The sequence below is a fragment of the Euleptes europaea genome, chromosome 12, assembly GCF_029931775.1.
Source record: "Euleptes europaea isolate rEulEur1 chromosome 12, rEulEur1.hap1, whole genome shotgun sequence".
NCBI classification, from domain to species: domain Eukaryota; kingdom Metazoa; phylum Chordata; class Lepidosauria; order Squamata; family Sphaerodactylidae; genus Euleptes; species Euleptes europaea.
This window is the reverse complement of record NC_079323.1, coordinates 63,898,416-63,917,233: the sequence shown is the minus strand read 5'-3', so window position 1 is coordinate 63,917,233 and position 18,818 is coordinate 63,898,416. Positions and strand designations below refer to the sequence as shown.

General features: G+C 42.5%; 1 protein-coding gene across 1 annotated transcript in view; it reads left to right on the top strand.

Annotated features, from left to right (window-relative positions):
* The first annotated feature begins 3,439 nt into the window (after positions 1-3,439).
* The window catches only part of C2CD2 (C2 calcium dependent domain containing 2), a 36,228-nt gene continuing 20,849 nt past the window's right edge, over positions 3,440-18,818 (top strand). The window contains exons 1-5 of the mRNA XM_056858234.1: positions 3,440-3,718; positions 7,136-7,234; positions 12,634-12,753; positions 15,467-15,571; positions 18,586-18,708. Of these exons, the coding sequence (XP_056714212.1) occupies positions 3,440-3,718; positions 7,136-7,234; positions 12,634-12,753; positions 15,467-15,571; positions 18,586-18,708 (726 nt within the window). The remainder of the gene's footprint in view (positions 3,719-7,135; positions 7,235-12,633; positions 12,754-15,466; positions 15,572-18,585; positions 18,709-18,818) is intronic.

Genomic DNA, 18,818 nt, shown 5'->3' with positions numbered 1-18,818 from the left:
CCTGCCCCCGGATTAAGCTGCCTGTGTCCAAATACGTAATGTGTATTATTCTTTAATCTTCACAACAGCCCCGAAAAGTAAGCTAATATTGTTGTAAGGAGGTGTGTATATATATAAGCTGAGAGAGTGGCATATCTAAGGCTATAAAATTAATTCCTGGCAGAAGCATCATTTGAGCTATGCTACACCAGCTCTCCATAAACCATTTAAAATTAAACATCAGGATTTCATATAAAGGCTACCTCTAATCACAACAGCATCCAGCAACAAGAAATCAACAAGGAACATGGGGGCATACAGTGAATGCACATGTGGGGGGAAAAGTGAAACTCAATTTTAAAAAGTCAATTGTAAAGAAATAATGTCAAACACTCCTGTGCTGAGGCTGAAACTACTTCTATTTGTGCAAGCATCCTTAACACTCAAAAATGTTCAACAGGCATTGGCTAATGTTTTGACAGAATGCTCATCAAGTGCACGTGAGCACACACGCGTACCCCGGTGCCTGCCTCCTTACCTTTCTGGCAGGAGTAGGGAGTGGGAACAATATCCCATGGGGGCTTGCTCTATAAACAAAGGGAAGGGCTCACATGGGACCCGTCTTTCCTGTAAATTGCCCTTTCCAATCTTCCCTATCTTGACTTCCTGCTGGGATCATGAGAGCTGTATCGTGGCCTCTCAAACTGAACTGGAAGGCTGAGGAAACTACAGCCCCATCAGCCACAGCATTTCAGTAAATTTTGAGCAGGTGCCTACAGTTACTGCAGTCTGACAACCTATGTGATGATGAATGCCTCTAGCTGCAGGGACATAAATACAAGTACAATGCTGCTTGTTTTAAATTGTGAACAAAAGAATGGGATGCTTGATGAGAGATAATGGGCCCTGCGAGCAGGGGAAGTTCTATTTCCAAGCATGTCATTGGTCAGGATTGCAACATCACAGGCTTCAAAGCACAAAAGGTTGAAATGCAATGGTAAATCAGCCTTCCTGCTTGGCCAGCCATCAGCTCAAAAACACAGCAACAGCACATTTAACGCTGCCTTTCAGCTTTTCACACATGCACATCAACAGAAGCAGGGTAGGAAAACGCTTCAAGTAATGTGTCTGAATGAAGGCTGGCCTTCATAAGGGGATAAGGCTGAAAGCAACATATGGAAAAAACTTTTATTGGGCTGACCTCTGTTGGTGGGAATATGAAAAAGGCTGCGCTTCAAATTCATCCTCTTGCTATATAAATTAAGATTTAAACCGAATGCGTGAGTTTCTGTTATGGTTGGGTCAATCAGCTTTTGACATTCTCAAAAAATAGTTGTGGCTCTACTGTTAGAACGTCTCATTTTAACAAGACAAACCAAGATCATGCAATTAAATAAGGTTTGCCGTAGTCCTGTGAGTATGCAAGTTTAACTAGGGAATGTTTTCTTTGGACTCAGTGCCAAACAATGTAAGATGCTGGGGCATCCCATGACTGGATTTTGCTGAAAATAGTAGACAGGGGAGCCTGTTGGGGAGCAGGGTTGTGGCGCTGTAGACAGGGGTGGGGTTAACTCTTGTCTCTGGGCCATTTCCCTGATTGAAAATGTCCTCCAGCTGCTTTTAGTCCCTTTAAGGGGGGGCGAGGAGCACAAACTGGGTCCATGTTTTTTCCCCCTCTACAGAGATTAAAATTAGCCCCCAGGGAGATTTCTAATCAGGAAAACAGCATGAGGGGGACAGTTAAGCACCCACCTTGCCAGCACCACGGCCGTCCACGTTAGGCTCCCCTGCAATTGCTTGCTGCAGTTAAATTACACATCCAGAAATCCAGCGATGGTCCACTGAAGAGTCTTAATTCCTTCAACGGCACTCAACACCAATGAATATTTTAACCCTATCTGACTTTTTTGTCAGAAGCCATGAAAGAAGGATTGTGGCCAGCTCCTTCCCTTTCACTACAAATATCCATAATAATCCAGGGTTCTTGACACTGTTGCAACTTGCATCATGGAAACCAGGCCTTGTCCACCCCCACCCCCAGATGACCATGGGACCAGTAGAGCAAGTCCAGTTCAATGCATTAATGTTTCAGTAGGCGCAGAGTGTTAAGCTGCAGTCCAAAGCTCTGCTCACGACCTGAGTTCAATCCCAAGGGAAGTCGGTTTCAGGTAGCCGGCTCAAGGTTGACTCAGCCTTCCATCCTTCCGAGGTCGGTGAAATGAGTACAGAGGAAAGCACTGGTAAACCACCTCTGTCGGTCTCTTGCCATGAAAACTCCCCCCAAAAAAGGGGTCGCCATAAGTCGGCTGCGACTTGAAGGCACTTTACACACACACAGCTCACTAACATTGCAGGGACTTGGGATTTAATATAAAACCGTGGTACCCACTTCACAGTTTTTGGAGAGCCACATTGCATTTGCCATCAACCAGAAGGGCCACAAAGCAACATTTTGCCCTGTGCACCACCCCACCAATCACACAATAATATAAAATATAACTATGAATATGAACTATATAACTTTTTTAATTACCACGTTACCTCTGAACATGTAGATTTGTCTCTTGCTGGCACACTTGCAGGCAGTCCTTGTATGTAGACAGAGGGGAAGGGCTTCCTTCTCTGCCCTTTCACTCTCTCCTCAGGCTCGACAGTGCAGGAGAGAGAGAGAGAGAGAGCCAAGGTACCCAGAGGACGGCAATCTGGTAGTACAGAAATGGGAGTAAAATCACCACATCATTGTGGCCAGCTTGCTCTTGCCCCTAGGACTGGCTGCAATGGTGGTAGTTTTACTTGGTCTCTTCCTCCTGACAGCTTTGAGAGCACAGAGGCTGCAAAGGCCAGCGAGGGTTTGCCATTTCCTTCCACCCTGGCATTATGTCCACAACTCAGAGAGGCATATGCAGCTTACAATCCTCCAGTCCCTCCAGTGTTTCAAAGGGGGAACCACCTGCCAGCCACAAGCCCTACCAGGAAATGGCCTTGCCCACTTTCCTGAAACATGGGGCTGGTACCACTTTGGGAACAGGGCCTCAGGCGGCAGGTCATAGAGCCCCATGTGGTTCCAAGTATCATCGATCTAAAGGCCATTCTGTCATTTGCCATCCTGTCAATGAAGCTGGTCAATTCATGATTTCAGGGTTTGCAAAAAAATGTATTATTAACCTGCATATCCTCAAGTTAATATGCACTTAGTGGTCTGTCTTGAAAGTACTAGACGGGGTGTGAATGAAAGACAAGGACCCGCAATGCACAGTGGGTAGCCGTGTTAGCCTGTCTGCAGTAGTAGAAAAGGGCCAGAGTCCAGTAGCCCCTTAAAGACTAGCAAAGCTGCCCCGCAGAGCAAGCGCGAGGCGCGGAGGCGCGCGCGCGCCTTGGACCAGCGCGCCCCACCCAGCCTCTGCTGCCCCGCCCCAGGGAAGGAGGGAGGGAGGTGTGGGGGCGCTGGGCATGGTCAGCCATGGCGTGGCCGGCGTGCTGGCTGGGCGCGCTCCCCGCCTGGCCCTGGCTGCTGCCCCTGCTCGCGGCCGCCCTGGCCGTCGCCCTGGCGCGGCGGGGCCTGGGGGCGCGAGGGCCCGCCGGGGGGGAGCCTCCTCCTCCGCCGCCCCCTCCTCCTGCCCCCGCAGCCCCTTCGGACGAGGCGGCCCTCCTCGCCTGGCTGCTGTCGCTGCCCGGCTGGAGGCGCGCGTGGCAGGACGCCTGGCTCGCGGCGCTGAACGGGGAAGCCGGGCGGAGGGAGGTAAGCGGGTCAGGCTGGCAGGGCGGGCACCGGCGGGGGCTCCTGGGGCGAAACGCGCGCGCTCGGTGCTCCCCGGGGGGGGGGCGGGTTGGCACCCAGGATTTGGGAAGCAGAAACTCGAAGCATGTCGGTCATTCCCAGGGGGTCGCCGTGTTAAGTCTGTCTGCTGCAGTCGAAAAGGGCAAGGGTCCAGGAGCCCCTGAAAGACTCACAAGAATATTTTCCTGGCAGGGTAGGAGTCTGTCTGCAGTAGTAGAAAAGGGCAAGAGGCCAGTAGCCCCTTAGAGACCAACAGAAATATTTTCTGGCAGGGTGTGAGCTTTCGTGGGCCACAGCTCCCTTCTTCAGATACAGCTAGGATGCGAATCCATCTGTCTTTGATTCCCAGTGGGTCGCCGTGTTAAGTCTGTCTGCAGTAGTAGAAAAGGGCAAGGGTCCAGGAGCCCCTTAAAGACTAACAAGAATATTTTCTGGCAGGGTGTGAGCTTTCGTGAGCCACAGCTCACTTCTTCAGATACAGCTCAAATGTGAATCCATCTGTCTTTGATTCCCAGTGGGTAGCCGTGTTAAGTCTGTCTGCAATAGTAGAAAAGGGCCAGAGTCCAGGAGCCCCTTAAAGACTAACAAAAACATTTTCTGGTAGGTAATTCCCAGTGGGTCGCCGTGTTAGTCTGTCTGCAGTAGTCGAAAAGGGCAAAAGGCCAATAGCCCCTTAGAGACTAACAAGAATATTTTCTGGCAGGGTGTGAGCTTTCGTGGGCCACAGCTCCCTTCTTCAGATACAGCTAGAAAGCGAATCCATCTGTCTTTGATTCCCAGTGGGTCGCCGTGTTAGTCTGTCTGCAGTAGTAGAAAAGGCAAAGGGTCCAGTAGCCCCTTAAAGACTAACAAGAATATTTTCTGGCAGGGTGTGAGCTTTCGTGAGCCACAGCTCCCTTCTTCAGATACAGCTAGAATGTGAAGCCATCTGTCTTTGATTCCCAGTGGGTCGCCGTGTTAAGTCTGTCTGCAGTAGTAGAAAAGGGCAAGGGTCCAGTCGCCCCTTAAAGACTAACAAAAACATTTTCTGGTAGGATATGAGCTTTCGTGAGCCACAGCTCCCTTCTTCAGATACAGCTAGAATGTGAATCCATCTGTCTTTGATTCCCAGTGGGTAGCCGTGTTAAGTCTGTCTGCAGTAGTAGAAAAGGGCCAGAGTCCAGGAGCCCCTTAAAGACTAACAAAAACATTTTCTGGTCGGTAATTCACAGTGGGTCGCCGTGTTAGTCTGTTTGCAGCAGTCGAAAAGGGCAAGAGGCCAATAGCCCCTTAGAGACTAACAAGAATATTTTCTGGCAGGGTGTGAGCTTTCGTGGGCCACAGCTCCCTTCTTCAGATACAGCTAGAATGTGAATCCATCTGCCTTTGATTCCCAGTGGGTAGCCGTGTTAAGTCTGTCTGCAGTAGTAGAAAAGGGCAAGGGTCCAGTAGCCCCTTAAAGACTAACAAGAATATTTTCTGGCAGGGTGTGAGCTTTCGTGAGCCACAGCTCCCTTCTTCAGATACAGCTAGAATGTGAATCCATCTGTCTTTGATTCCCAGTGGGTCGCCGTGTTAGTCTGTCTGCAGCAGTCAAGAAGGGCAAGAGGCCAGTAGCACCTGAAAGACTAACAAAAAATACCAGAAAATATTTGTGATAGTCTTTCAGGTGCTACTGGACTCTTTCCCTTTTCTACTACTCTAAGCATGTAGGTCGTCAGGTCCCCCAAATTGCTTAAGGCTTCCTTTGTCGGGGACTTGTGCTCTCCCCCTATTCTTGCAAGTAGTACTTCAAGGGGAGCTGTATGCAATCAACAGTCCAATAAGCATGGAGGCGCATTGAATGGAAGGTGCCGCGGATGGCTCTGCTTTCACAGCAGGTGCTTTCCTTGAAATGGGACTTTCCCCCAGAGGCAATCAGTATTCTAGTAAGACTAAACAAGCTGAAACTTGGGAACTACTTCAACGGACCATGGTGTGTTCTTAATATTTGGATTATATGGCATAGTTCTTTCTCTATTATATGACCCTCGAAATTGATGGTGTTTTCTCTCCCCTAAATCACTCACATGTAGTGTAGAAATAGCAGTGGAAATTTCAGGTGATACAAAACACAGCAGCAGTGGCATTAGCTGATACTTAACCGAATACAGAACCTTTATTGGCATTTACTGATACTTAACCATAATGAGCACATCCCTGGCTGCTGGTTTGTTTCCTGGCTCAGCTTAAGGTACTGGTCCCATCCTTTTTAAAGCCTCATGGCTTGGGTTCAAATAGCTGAAGGTCTGCTTCCACATGTCTCGTCCTGCCTGAGTGCTGCCAGAGATGGTGCTTTCCTGTGGGAACCAACTCTGTCTGATGAGGTTGTTCAGGAGGGGACCGGTGGTCAGACTTCTTCAGCTGTTCACCCTAAGCTCTGGAACTACCTCCACTAGGAGGTGAGAGAGGTTCTGTTCCTCATGGCCTTCCATACTAAAGACATTTCTATTCCAGAAGGACTTTGAGTTGAATTGACAATTGTAGGATGACTTCTTCTGGTTTCATAAATAATTGTTTAAAAAATTATTATTGAGTTTAATTATAGCTTGTAAGTCTTTGGATTTTTATTGAGGGTCTTTTTGGCTGAAAGTCAGCATGAGCAAATAGAATGAATGCTGTCGTAGTTTTGAACGCTGTTTTTTACATTGAGAGCTCACTTATTCATTTCCCCCCCTTAATCTGCCGTGCACTGTTACCTAATTTACATCTCTGCAGCTTGTTCAGTAATAGTAGCTTAATCTTTTAAAATAACAAATCAGATTATAAATTAGAGGGTGGGATATGGGCTAGGAAGCCAGCAAACTGTAGGAAAACTGATAGGAAAGTAACAATGCCTTGCATACGTACCTACATCCTTTCCAAGAGAGCAACTGCATCCTCTTTTGATGAGTTCACTGCCTGGCAGTGCAATGTGTTTTATTCCCTCTCCGAGCTTTCCAATCAAAACAATGCCATCATCTGGAAGTCAATGAAGTTCTATTTTGCTTCAGCTACTTCACTGAAACATCCTTAGACAGAAAGTTAATGTAGCAGCCAACACTGATGTCCAACATATAATGTATACATTGTTAAATTCAACTTTATTGCAATGAACATGATTGCAACACTTAGATTTCCACACTGGCTTGGGGAGTGCTTATGTCTTTTGCGATATCAGATGGCGACCACATCTGTGTGTAGAGAGTGTGTTCCGTTTAGCAAATTTTGTGTGTCATTTTAAGCATGGCTTTGTTCTTGTTCTCCCAATATTTGACTACTTTGAGTTGCTTAGAATGGTCTTGTGAACTTTCTTTATTAATTTTAAGAAGGCTATTAATAAAATAAGCCTGCCGCTTCTTTCTCCCCCATCCCTCCCAGGATTCATGCTTGTTCACATTTGAAGAAGATGCAGCTCCTCAGCCTCTTGAGCTTGTGGTGCAACAGGTTGTCAGTGTGGTAACGTCTGCTGAAGAAAAGGTAAATGGTGATTTTCCCTGCAGCGGTTTACTCTGAAGAGTCTTTCTTCCTCATTCATCTCCTCCTTATATTCTGAACAGGGATGCTAGAAAGGTTTCAAGGACAACTGGAAAACCATGCTTACTGTTTTTCCAGCATGGTAATTCCATATTTTCTGTACTAGCTTTTCTTTGCTTACCCATGTTCACTCTCTTATTGGGTTTACTGGAACAGAGAAAGCCAAAGTATTGGTGTAGATCCTCTGTGAAATGACAACAGTTCACTATCAGAATATTTCCTGTTTTGTGCAAATTTGTTTGTGTGGCTCACGTTGTGTTTGCAGAATTAAGACAGTTAGATTTGACTGTTACTACAACATATTAATGGCTGCTTCTGTGGAGAACTTTTATTCTCTCTGAAGACCTACTGGCAATCTTTCCAATGGAAAAAAAAACTGGCCTATGATGGTGACTAGTCACCAGTCAGACACAGGTATGCCAAGAATTCTGGAAGCAGACTAGCACACTCGTGTCTCTGAAAAGTAAACGAATACAAGTCCTGACATCAAAGTTGGTGCTGGAGTTTGTTATGAGAGTGTCTTGTGAGCAAGGTTACTAATGTCCGTGTGTGTGTGGAGGGGCGGTTCTACGTCTGCCTGTGTAAACATGAGTAGACCAAGGTGTTTCTTGTAGGCTGGTCATTAAGGACAGGATTACAGTCTTATCTCTATATTTTCTTGCTCCTCTTGGTTTAAGGCACACCCAGAACAAAGTTCACTTAATAGTGTGTGTAATTCCCAACAGTGTAAACTGAGGGAGTGGCACTCTAGATACTTTCACTTCATTATTAAAAGTAAATTTTAACTAGCAAACAGTCCAAATTTCCCTGGTTTGTTAATCACTTGATTGTTTCAAAATGGGAACTATTGATTGAAGAAGTATCATAGAGCAACAAAAATTCTCTGAGCATTTTTCTTGGTTAGAATTGACTTATCTTTACAAACAAAAGTAGAACTGGCAATGCCTAATACCCAACTGAAACCTTTACAAAAGAGTAAGTTGTGTGGCTAGCAGGATTCTTGATACATTGACTTTGCTGGTGAATTGTTTTTAATTATGCATAACCAGTGCATTGTGCAAGAACTCCTAAACATATAGCATTAGTGAAGATAAGAAAACGTGGACCTGATTAGTGTGTTGTAAGAAACTAATATATCACATATGTGCTGAGGATCCTCTCCCACAGCAGGCTGCATTTTGGCAAATCCTATTCCTGTTTTAAAAGTATATGCAACTGTAAATTCCAGAGTCCTTCCAGATATATCAACTCTGAGTAGGTACTAATTCCTAAAGAACTGTGAGAAAAAGCTTTTGATCTTTGTTAATAATTCTGAAAAATAAGATCTTGGCTGTAACTGAGGAAACAAAAATAGGTCTATGTTTGATGGGAGAATTTTAGCTTGAATGCATCTATTGGTTGGTGGCATTTACAGTAATCTTTTTGGTGCTTATATTTTAAGAGGCTTGAAATATTAAATAGCCACTCAATTAATATCTGATCTATAACTATAAAGTTAACAGAATCTTACGAGAAAACTATATGCTACTGAGGCGTGACCTAAGATCTTGAATTGGTGGCTCTGTGTGTGTGTGTAGGGGGGGATATCATTGTATAGCAAGATATTTCCTTCCTGCTTTTCCGCCAGAGTATCCAAAATATCTCTCTGAAGTAGTGTGCCATGAACAGTAGGCCTTCACAACTTGTGATCTGGCAAGCTGAATGCAATTCTGTGGCTATGAATTGTGGCCAGCCCAAGTAACAGTCTGTTTTTCAGTGCTAAATGGGAGGCAAAAACAGATTTATTGAGCTCCTTGTAGGCTACCATACATAACTGGGGGGCGGGGTGGGTTGCACTCAGCTCGTTAGATCACAAGTTAAGTAAGCCTGCTGTATGATCTGTTGACCAGTCAGTGGTCTGCTGCTTACTTGTTGATGCTTGCTAAATTTGGTGGAATGATTTTTTGGTGTGGTCTTGTGGTACCTTTACAGATTTATTATCCCTGTCCATGAAGATTTACAGCACGATCTCCTAATACTTAAGAGTCTCTTGTGTTTTGCTGTAGGAATAAACACAGCTAACTGTCCAGGATTTTTTTTTTACCGTGTTTAGGTCTTAACACTGCCTTTGCTGGCTGACTTTAATTTGTGTGAAGTTTATCTAACTTCAGTACTTTGTTGCCACAAAGGCCGCACCCACGATGCAAGGACTCACAAGTTCCCTGTTGCTGCTATAAATGCAGAGGTGCTCACACTGGCAACAGAGTAGCACCCACATGGGAGTTTTGGGTGCCGTTTCCTCTGTCACTCGCCATTTTTCCTCCACGTGCTATCAGAGAGCTGGTTCCATCAGTAATTGTTACTGGGCTGTAGCACAGTAATGTTATATCAATCTGTTGCCATGATCTGCTAGTTCATCTGAATTCTTAGATTTTATTTAAAGAAAAAGCAAACTGGAAATTCAGTGATGTAGCAATTTACTGATTTTTTTAAAAACCCTATGGTGGGGTGGTTGAGGCGAAGAAAATGGGGCAGATGTGTGGGACTTTCAGAAAATGCACACCTTTACATCCACATTGCATGCAAACACACTTTGTAATCTGTCTGGAAAAAGCAAAGCCAGGGAAAACAGGAAAGTATATGATGTTTGGATGCGTACAAACAACCCTGCCACAGTTTGGCATCCAAACTGGAGCAAAACCTCCATGTAGAAGCCAGCGATGAGTATCTTACTGGAGGCTGTATCCTGGGATACGTTAGCTTCCTATGCTAGCAGTTGCCAAACCACATAGTTAGCCACTGGTATGAGAAGGCATACCCCTATTCTCTCTCTGAACTGTAGCCTGAGCGCTCTGCCTGGCTATAATCTTTTAAATGCAGTTCTAAAGTATTCATGCACCTGACTGTATACTGGTTGGTGCCTAGAAGTGATGGGAATGCTGATTATGGAGGTATATATTTCAAATTGGCCTAGTTGCAGTGTAAAACACGGATCATAAGTGAATGTTGTAGAGGTATGAGATATGCTATTTCTTATCTCAGAATATTCACAGTCTTCTGAAACAGGAGCAGCCTGGCTTATCTGAGTTTCCACATTTTCACTAGAGACAAAAATCTACTGTGCAGAGTTTTCTCCCATTACTTTGCAAACCAGCTGCATTTGAAGGTTTTGAGCTGTCTGTTTCTTTGGGCTGAAGGGGAAAATCTGAAAGAGTATTGTAAATTAAAAGAAGCATATACATGATTAACTTCAAATTTGTGCAAAGCAAAACCATCCATCTGACTGGCTATCAAAGGATGGCTTGTGAAATCAAGATAATTCTCTACATGGAGAAAGGTGCTTGCATAACAAGTAATCAAATCTTGTAAGGGTTGTTCAGTAACTGAGGGGAAATGGTTTGGAATTCTGTGGCCAATCAAGCAGTTTTCTGGATTATATGTAGCTGGATAAACTGAAATAGCATTTAACTAGGAAAACCATGTGTTCTGTTCCCATGTTACTTCTAAAACCAGGTAAAATACTTTAGAAACTGTTCTTCAGTGCCTTATCTTGCAATAAGTTCTACTGTAAATTCAGCCAAAACAATACTACCATAAAGAAGTTTAGACACATTTTGCAGATTTTGAATAATGCAGCCATGAAGTAACTTAATATTTACCTGTTATGTGGATTGAGAGGTAAGTACTTTCAGGGCTGCAAACTCATTCTTAACTAATAACTGGCTTGTTACATAGGAGTGTATGTTTATAGACTGAATTATCTTGCCAGTCGTCCTGCTTCTAAAATTACTAAAGATAGCTGGGCTATGTTGAAAGTCATATCCATTATTTTTATATGCAGCCAAAGAAAATTTTACTTAGAGCAAAAATCTTCTGCAGTGCTCTGATTAATAGATCTATTTCAAGTGTGTATCCCCTGACTGCTTTCCTTATTTTGATGGTTTACTTTGTGGCAATATTGTTTAAAAAGTGCAGTAAATGCCTGAGGAGTAGTTAAATAGTGTAAGTGAAAGCTTTCTTCTGCTTTTTAAAAAAACAGGAAGCAAATAGTTAATAGGAAAAACTAGGCCAATTTGTTCTTGGGAAGAGGATATCTTGAGAAAGAAAGGCAAGATGTGTGAGAGCATTACAGTCTGCTATTAGCATTTTCAAATGTAGGAAAGGAATAAAGGAGTTTTCCCTTGCTTGCTAGTTGCCTCATAGGTGTGCATGCCATTGTGGTGGTTTCTTGTTTTAGTCTGAAAAAGTTTACTTCAAGTCTTAACAGAAACAGGAAATAGGTTTTTTTTTTTAGTTTGGTCCCACAATCCTAGACTGACTTTACAAATTTAATCTAAAGCTGCAAAGCTAGCAAATTAAACACTATATTTTTGTGTTCTAATAAGATGGTGAAAATACTATTAAATAAATCAGCATCAAAAAGTTATATGTTTATACTGAACTGTAAGAATGCGATGTCTAGAACATGTGAAGTTCTGTTTTGCTTTTCAGAAGGACAGGAGGGAAATGTGAGGATTGGGTGGGGGGGCTTTTAAGATGTTGTTATTAGCTGTTATGGACCTGTTTTGCACATTGCAGAAAACGTTTAATTTTATTAACATACCTTAATGTAACTGCTGGTTAAGCCAAGGCTTGCTTTGCACATGAATCTGATAATGGAGTTTGTGATTCATGGATTTGGATCTACCTACAGCTCGTCATACCTAAAGCCCTTTTCAAACCCCTAAGCAGGTATAATGAATTTTCATCGACCCAGGAGAAGGGGCACGTGTGCAGAACAGAAACATGATAGCAAATTCCATCCATGACCTTTCATTACTTGGAACATATGTATAGAGCCTCTTTTTACAGAGCTCTCCATGCTTTTTTGGATTCCTAGTGGTGCAGAATGTGTACATTCAGTGTAAGTAGTCTGCATGCATGTCCATTCTCCAAATGTGTAAGCATTCTACACAATTAAACCCTTTCTAGTTGTTCTCTTATGGAAAGCGGTGGGATTTATGCTGGTCATGGGTCAGAGATAAGGTGATGTGGTAACACCTCTCTCATAGCTTAGAAGAACTGAATAGGAGAACTTTCCTGTGTAACATTGTTATGACAGTACAAGAAATTTACTCTTTTAAAAAATCTCAATCTAGTTTTAGAATCACATGTTGCTGAAATAGACTGGCTTTGTTTTAAAAGAGGGAAAATATCCCATACTCCTTTTATGTTGCAGATGTTGGTAATGTATTGCAATGGTCAACATTTGAACAATGGTCTTGAGAAATGCCGTAATTTAGCACCAAAATAAATACTCTGACTAGTTTCCTTTATTAACGTATCCATTCTCTAGCTAAAACCATGCCTCACTTTTATTCCAGGTGGTCTCTTGTAATATAGCTGGAAATGCCATTAGTTTTATAGTCAATGTGGCCCATCCGTCAGTTGCTCCTGCAGAATGTCAGTCTTACAGTATAAAACTGTCACCATTTCATTTGCAGGTAATGTTTTGAATTCTGTTTAAACTCTACCATGTAGACTAAAAGAAGCAAAAGGCCTAGAGTGGCTACAGAGGGTGGAGGCTCTACAACTTCAGTTTCTCCTATGGTATACCATAGAGGAGTAAGAAAAATTGATGGTTTCCTGTAAGGACACTAAAGGCCAGAGGATGGTTGGGAATTGAAAAACTGATGAGACTGCTTTTGGCCAGCTGCCTCTTTCAGAGGGTTTTTTTCTTTCCAACGGTGAGGGGAAAACTTGGAGAGGTTTTTGACTAAAACTTAACTGGCTACAATCCAGTTACACCAGCACAAATATTTAGGGTAGAATGAACATGTGGGCATTAAACTGGGCAACATACGTACACATCCCAAAATTCCTGGTCAAGGAAAAAGTATGTAGGCCTTTGTAGGGGATGAATATGCAAAGAATCATCTCTCTAGATATTAATCTGCATGCCAGTTGCACTGCTCTTCCCAGTTTCTGCTTTGTGATCCCATCCTTCTCCTTCCCTCTCTGGAATGTTTATCTGCCTCAGTCAGAACATGAGCCTGTTGAGTCATAGTTACAGCCTTATGAAATGGCCTGCCAAGGAGATTAGAAGGCACCATCTTTGATAAGAAAAGATGTGAAATCCTGCTATGTAAGGGGATGTATGGATGAAGGCTAGTACATAAACCAGATTTGCTTTTTTTTGGCATGTTATTACAAAGTGAGGGACCCACAAGGACTTGTAGGGGTATTTCATTTCCCCTCCGCTATTATTTCCTCTTTCCTTATCCTGAAAGGCCCCATATCCTCTTCTTTTTTCCTGCTTCTTTTCCTCCTTCTCACCCACCAGCCAATCAACCTTTAGCTGTCCCTGTCTTCAGCTTTCGCTCCTTCCCTACTCATGTCAGTCTCTACCTGGGAAAACTATGATCCAGTTGTCATGGTGGAGATCCCAGAAGGACTTACAGGAGCACCTCACTTTCCCCTGTATCTCCCTCCCCACATTTTTGCCTCTTTCCTTTCTCCTGGGGTGTTCTCTATATCTTCACATTTCCTGATTTCTACTCACCTACCCATCTGCTTACCTTTTATATCTTCAGCTATATTATTTATTTGCTTCATTTATATCTCACCTTTATCCACAATTGGGGCCCAAAGCAGCTTACTTCAGACGGTTCTATTTTAACCTCACAACAACCCTGCGAGGTAGGTTAGACTGAGTGTGTGTGACTGGCCATCTTCCATGGTAGAATGGGGATTCAAACCTGGCTCTCCTAAATCCCAGTCCGGCACTGTAACCACTATGCCACAGTGGGATTTGTGGGGTGGCTGGTGTTGAACAGTAGCAAACAGCTGGTCATGGGCAAGTCGTGTGGTAGTAAGGCACCTGGTAGTTGCTGCTGCTTCTGGCCCCAATGAGTCCTTCCCTCAAAGGCCTGGAATGGCCCTGCCCTCTCCCTCTGCCTTTTACTGAAAGAAACCAAGACTTGAAGGCTGGCAATACTTGTGACTGCTTAGCAACCCCCACAATGGCCACTGAGAGGATGTTCATTTCTTACAGCTACAAGCACCACTTCTGTTATTTTGGGTTGTTGTAACCCCCTCATGTGTTTTTAGAATCTCAGATTTTTCTGCAGACCTGAGGCTTTTCAGGTTTGTATAAAGATTTATCTGTAGAAAGGTTTGTCTGTTTATGGCTCCAGTCTTTATATGTAAGTATCCACAGATCTGAGGATTAGATACTTTGAGAATTAGCTATATCTATGAAGCTTAATTGTGTGGATTGTTTAATTTTTATTATTGTTGTATGTTGACATCATTAACATTGGACCCTTTGGGGGAAGGACAGGATAAAAAAACCTTTCACATACATCAGCCAGCATTAGCTAATTTGCAAGCTTTGTTAATCCTCTGAAAACGTGACATTAGTTTTACAACTGAAATCACTCATGTCAAGCTGGCTGCTATGTCTGGTTTATTAAAGATAGTCCATATGTTCTATTTCTGGCTCAGTTGTTAATTTTCTTTAAGACAGAGTTTAAGACTGCTTGCTCAGGTAGTTGGGGTCTGTGTACTGAATACTGAGGCTTGGTTTATTATTCAGCTAATATGCTGTTTTCTTTAAAAAGCATATTTATCCAATATGCTGTTTTCTTTAAAAAACATATTTATCCAATATGCTGTTTTCTTTAAAAAGCATATTTATCCAAAGTTAAGTTTATTTTCAAGCTTTCACTGATTTTACTGGAAGAATTCAATGAATACTGAAATCCTGTTAATAGTCAATGGGCTTGGAAGTACAATGGGTGGCTCATACCTTATAAATGTTATAGATGACATTCAAGATGGAAAAGCTGACTTTTGCTGAAAGAAATGCTTCTTAAGAAAACTGTTTTTCAAATCAGTTACTAGAACAACCTAGAGGAACAGCACTTATTTTTAACAGTAGTAATGGTTGGATATTAGAGATTGCTGTGGCTCAGGGTAGACACAGCAGGCTGCTGTAATTGCGACTGAGAAAGTGGCTGCAGTCAAATGAATCATGCATGCAGCTGGATTCCATGTTTGGCTGTTAAAATAAAGAGCAGCACAAAATATTCTATACCTGCCAATGAGCAAGTGGTTGACAGTGGTTGACAACCAAATTGCTGAGTGTGTCTAGAACTGAATCATAACCCTGTTGATGCTGGCAAAACTGAAGTGGCAAATTTAATGTATCAACAGCTGGAACTTTCAATGAAAGCCAAAGAAGACGACATCCAGGTCAAGTGGTCTCTCATACACACCTCAGAAACAAACACTAAAGTCAAGCCAATAATAATGCAACAGGTACGTTTCTTAGTCTGATTTATCACAATTAAAGATTATCAACATGTAAAAGGCTGACGTATTCCGTGTGAGTTTGCCTCTTAACTGAGATCATCAGAGGCCCTTCTCCAGGCACCCCTAGATTTAGATAAGGCAGAACAATTGTTGCTTGTTTGGGGACCGGGGTAGGGAGGCTTGCACCCTTACAGGGTGTGTTCTTTTCAGCCTCAGTGTGATCTCAGAGTTTGAGGCCATCTGTGTGCAAAGCCCCAGTTTGGGACTGCCTTTAGCTGGGGTGGGGGACCTTTTCCTGACAACATTTGAAAAGTTTACAGGAAGGGTCATGGCTCAGTGATAAAGTATATACTTTGCTTGCACAAGGTCCCAGGTTCAATCCCTAGGTTTTCCAGTGAAAAGACTTCAGGTAGCAGAAAGACCTTCTTCTGCCTGAGCCCCTGCCACTTAGAGTAGACATTACTGTACTAGATGGACTAGAGGTCTATAAGGCAGCTTCATATATTCAGAGTTTGGATTGGTGGCTATTGGAGAAAGAGTCTGTTCTTTGAAGTCCAGTTGCTGAATATACTCCCTAAACAAATGTTCTTGGTTTTCATAATTTAGACACCACATTAACAGTGCCATCCTACACAGTATTACTCCAATCTAAACAGACTGAAATAACTGGCCTTAGACTGTAGTGTCTCTGTGTAGGATTGTGCTGTTGTTTTAGTAAAAATTAGTATTGTTTGACTATGACTGCTTCTTGTTTTGTACTGTTGGTCATGTATCTTGTTTAGCTTGCTTTAACACAAACTAAAGGGTTAAAAACAACCAGATCTGCAAGCTGCCATGAGAGCTGATTTGCTGGAAAAGCAAAGTGAAACATTCCTAAATAAAATCCAGATCAGACAGGTTGAGGTTTCCCAGTAACCTGTTAAAGGTGCCTATTCCTCTTTAAAATGGTCTCTTGGCTTCCAAGCAAATATGTTTTGAAATTTGATGTACTCATGCAATCCTTCAGCGTGCTACTTTGGAACTCTCCTTTAAAGGGCTAGAATTAAAGGTTGTTGATATGTGACTTGCATGAGTAATTAAAAGCCCCGCTTTCCATGCAATAACTGCTTACAAAAATATCTTCTTATAAGCTGCAATATGGAGGAATGTGCTTAACTCCACGCACAAAGGTGAATTTCCTTACTTATGAAGATCAGTCTCCTGAACTACAGAGCAAGCTGAAAACTTGGAAGTTTTGAAAAGCAGTTTGCAGTGCAGCAAGAAAATGTTTTATTGAGTGGTAGAGGGTCCTCCAGCAGGTGGTCTTCTTTACATAGGGAGCTTTTATGCTGTCCTTTCCAGTACCAATCTGCAAAAAAGTTACCACCAGAGTCAGAGACCATTTTGGAGTGGTACCTCATAAGATACAAGGGGCTACCATGCAAACATAATATGGTAGATTTGGATTGGATTCCAGACATTACCGAATACTGGATATTCATCAGCAGGAGGAAGGACCCCGAACAAATGCTGCTGTAACTTAAATGTCAACATAACACTTAGGGATAAAAATTATATAGGGCTGAAGTTTTACTGAACAGTAGACACTTTGAAGGAGGAAGTAACATATTTCAGACATGTGCTATATCTTATGATCTTAAAAGGAGGATGGTATAACTTTTAGTTGTACATTTTGAAAAATACATGGTCATCCTTGTGTGACACTTTTGCGCTTGAAACATCATCATCAAGGACTTAAACTTCTCAAGCAAAGGAATCACTTTTCTGTATAATACTGAAAATTCTCAAGGTTGCTCATTGTGCCTAGTTGGCAGGTATTGGAAATGCAGCATTCTTACTGCAGACCCTTTGTGGTGAGCCGTGTGGATCAGCAATTTCACTAATGACTTGCAGTGGGGGCTTGCCAAGATTCAAGCCAATCAGTGTGATTTCTGCTCTTGATCTTATTCCTTGTTTTCTGACTGCTGGCAGTGTTGTTCTAATAAAAAACATTGTGGCTTTATAGTCTCATGTTAACATTCTTTGACTGCAAGGAATGTAATGCTTAGTGCTTTGTAAGCCTGTAAACTTACTGTTCTGTACTTTTCCTCCCTCAAAATTATTTTGATGTGACAATGTTCTGTTCTGCTTCGAGTCTCGCTTTCATGATTTACCCGGTTTTCTTGCCCTCTGAAATGTGCAAGTGCTGCAGGGTTTCTGCTCAGCAGCTTGGACTTACAGCCCCTCACTTAAACCTTTCAAGCTGAATTAGATATAGAAATAACAGGCTATTACTGATACAATCAAAATCAAATTTCCTGCATCGGGCAACTTGAATATTAGTGATCAACATTAGTTTTATCTGTAAAGATTCTAAAATTAACCCATCAGTAAAAATAACACAACCTATTGTTATGTGTAACAGAGGTAAAACTATATGAGACATTGGAGATGGTTGATCAGGTCTCCAATTCCTTCAATTAACAGCCATGAGGAGAGGGAAGTACAAATGAATGAGGGGGTTAACTCTTTTCCCAATGTAAATCTGCCTCAATCAGAATCTGTCCCCATAGATAAAGTGTAAAGGTATCTAAATTGAGGCAAATACTAGCATGGAAGGAAGGTTATATTGGGTAGAATTTCCCCTAATGTGGTGATCCTAGTGTGTTTTCTTGGTTCCCTCCCCACAACCAATGTTTGCTGTTAAAAATTTGAAGAGATGGGGAATAATGATTTGACCACCCAATCCATTACCGTGTGTTAGATCATTCCCAAAATATCTACTTTGCTTTGTGATAAACTGCATGTCATAGGATTACAGGGTACCTGATATCTGCATACCTGTCACAACCTATACAACCCAGGCCTAGCATTCCATTAACACAAAAGGAGCAAATGTGTGTGTTGTGGTAAGTTCTTCAAGAGCAAATAGGTCCAGAAGCCTTAAGTGAGCCATGTTGTACGCTCATGGAGAAGATGGTGAAGTTTTCTCTTGTGTGATTTTTCTGGGTTTGTAAGCAATGCCGTTGTTCTCTTTCTAGGTCCAGATAGGTGGGAATAGTACAGCATCAGAGCAACTTAAGAGTGTGGTGCAGAACCTCATCAAGTCAGCAACTCCTTCTATGATTTTAAGTACAAAAACTACAGATGTAAATGCTATACAGGTAATTCTTGTGTTAACTGTCCACTACAGGTTCACCTTTATTGTTCATAAGGTTTTATAACTCAGTGCCTGGGATTAGTCTGCATGATTAATCCATGTCTTTTATATGAT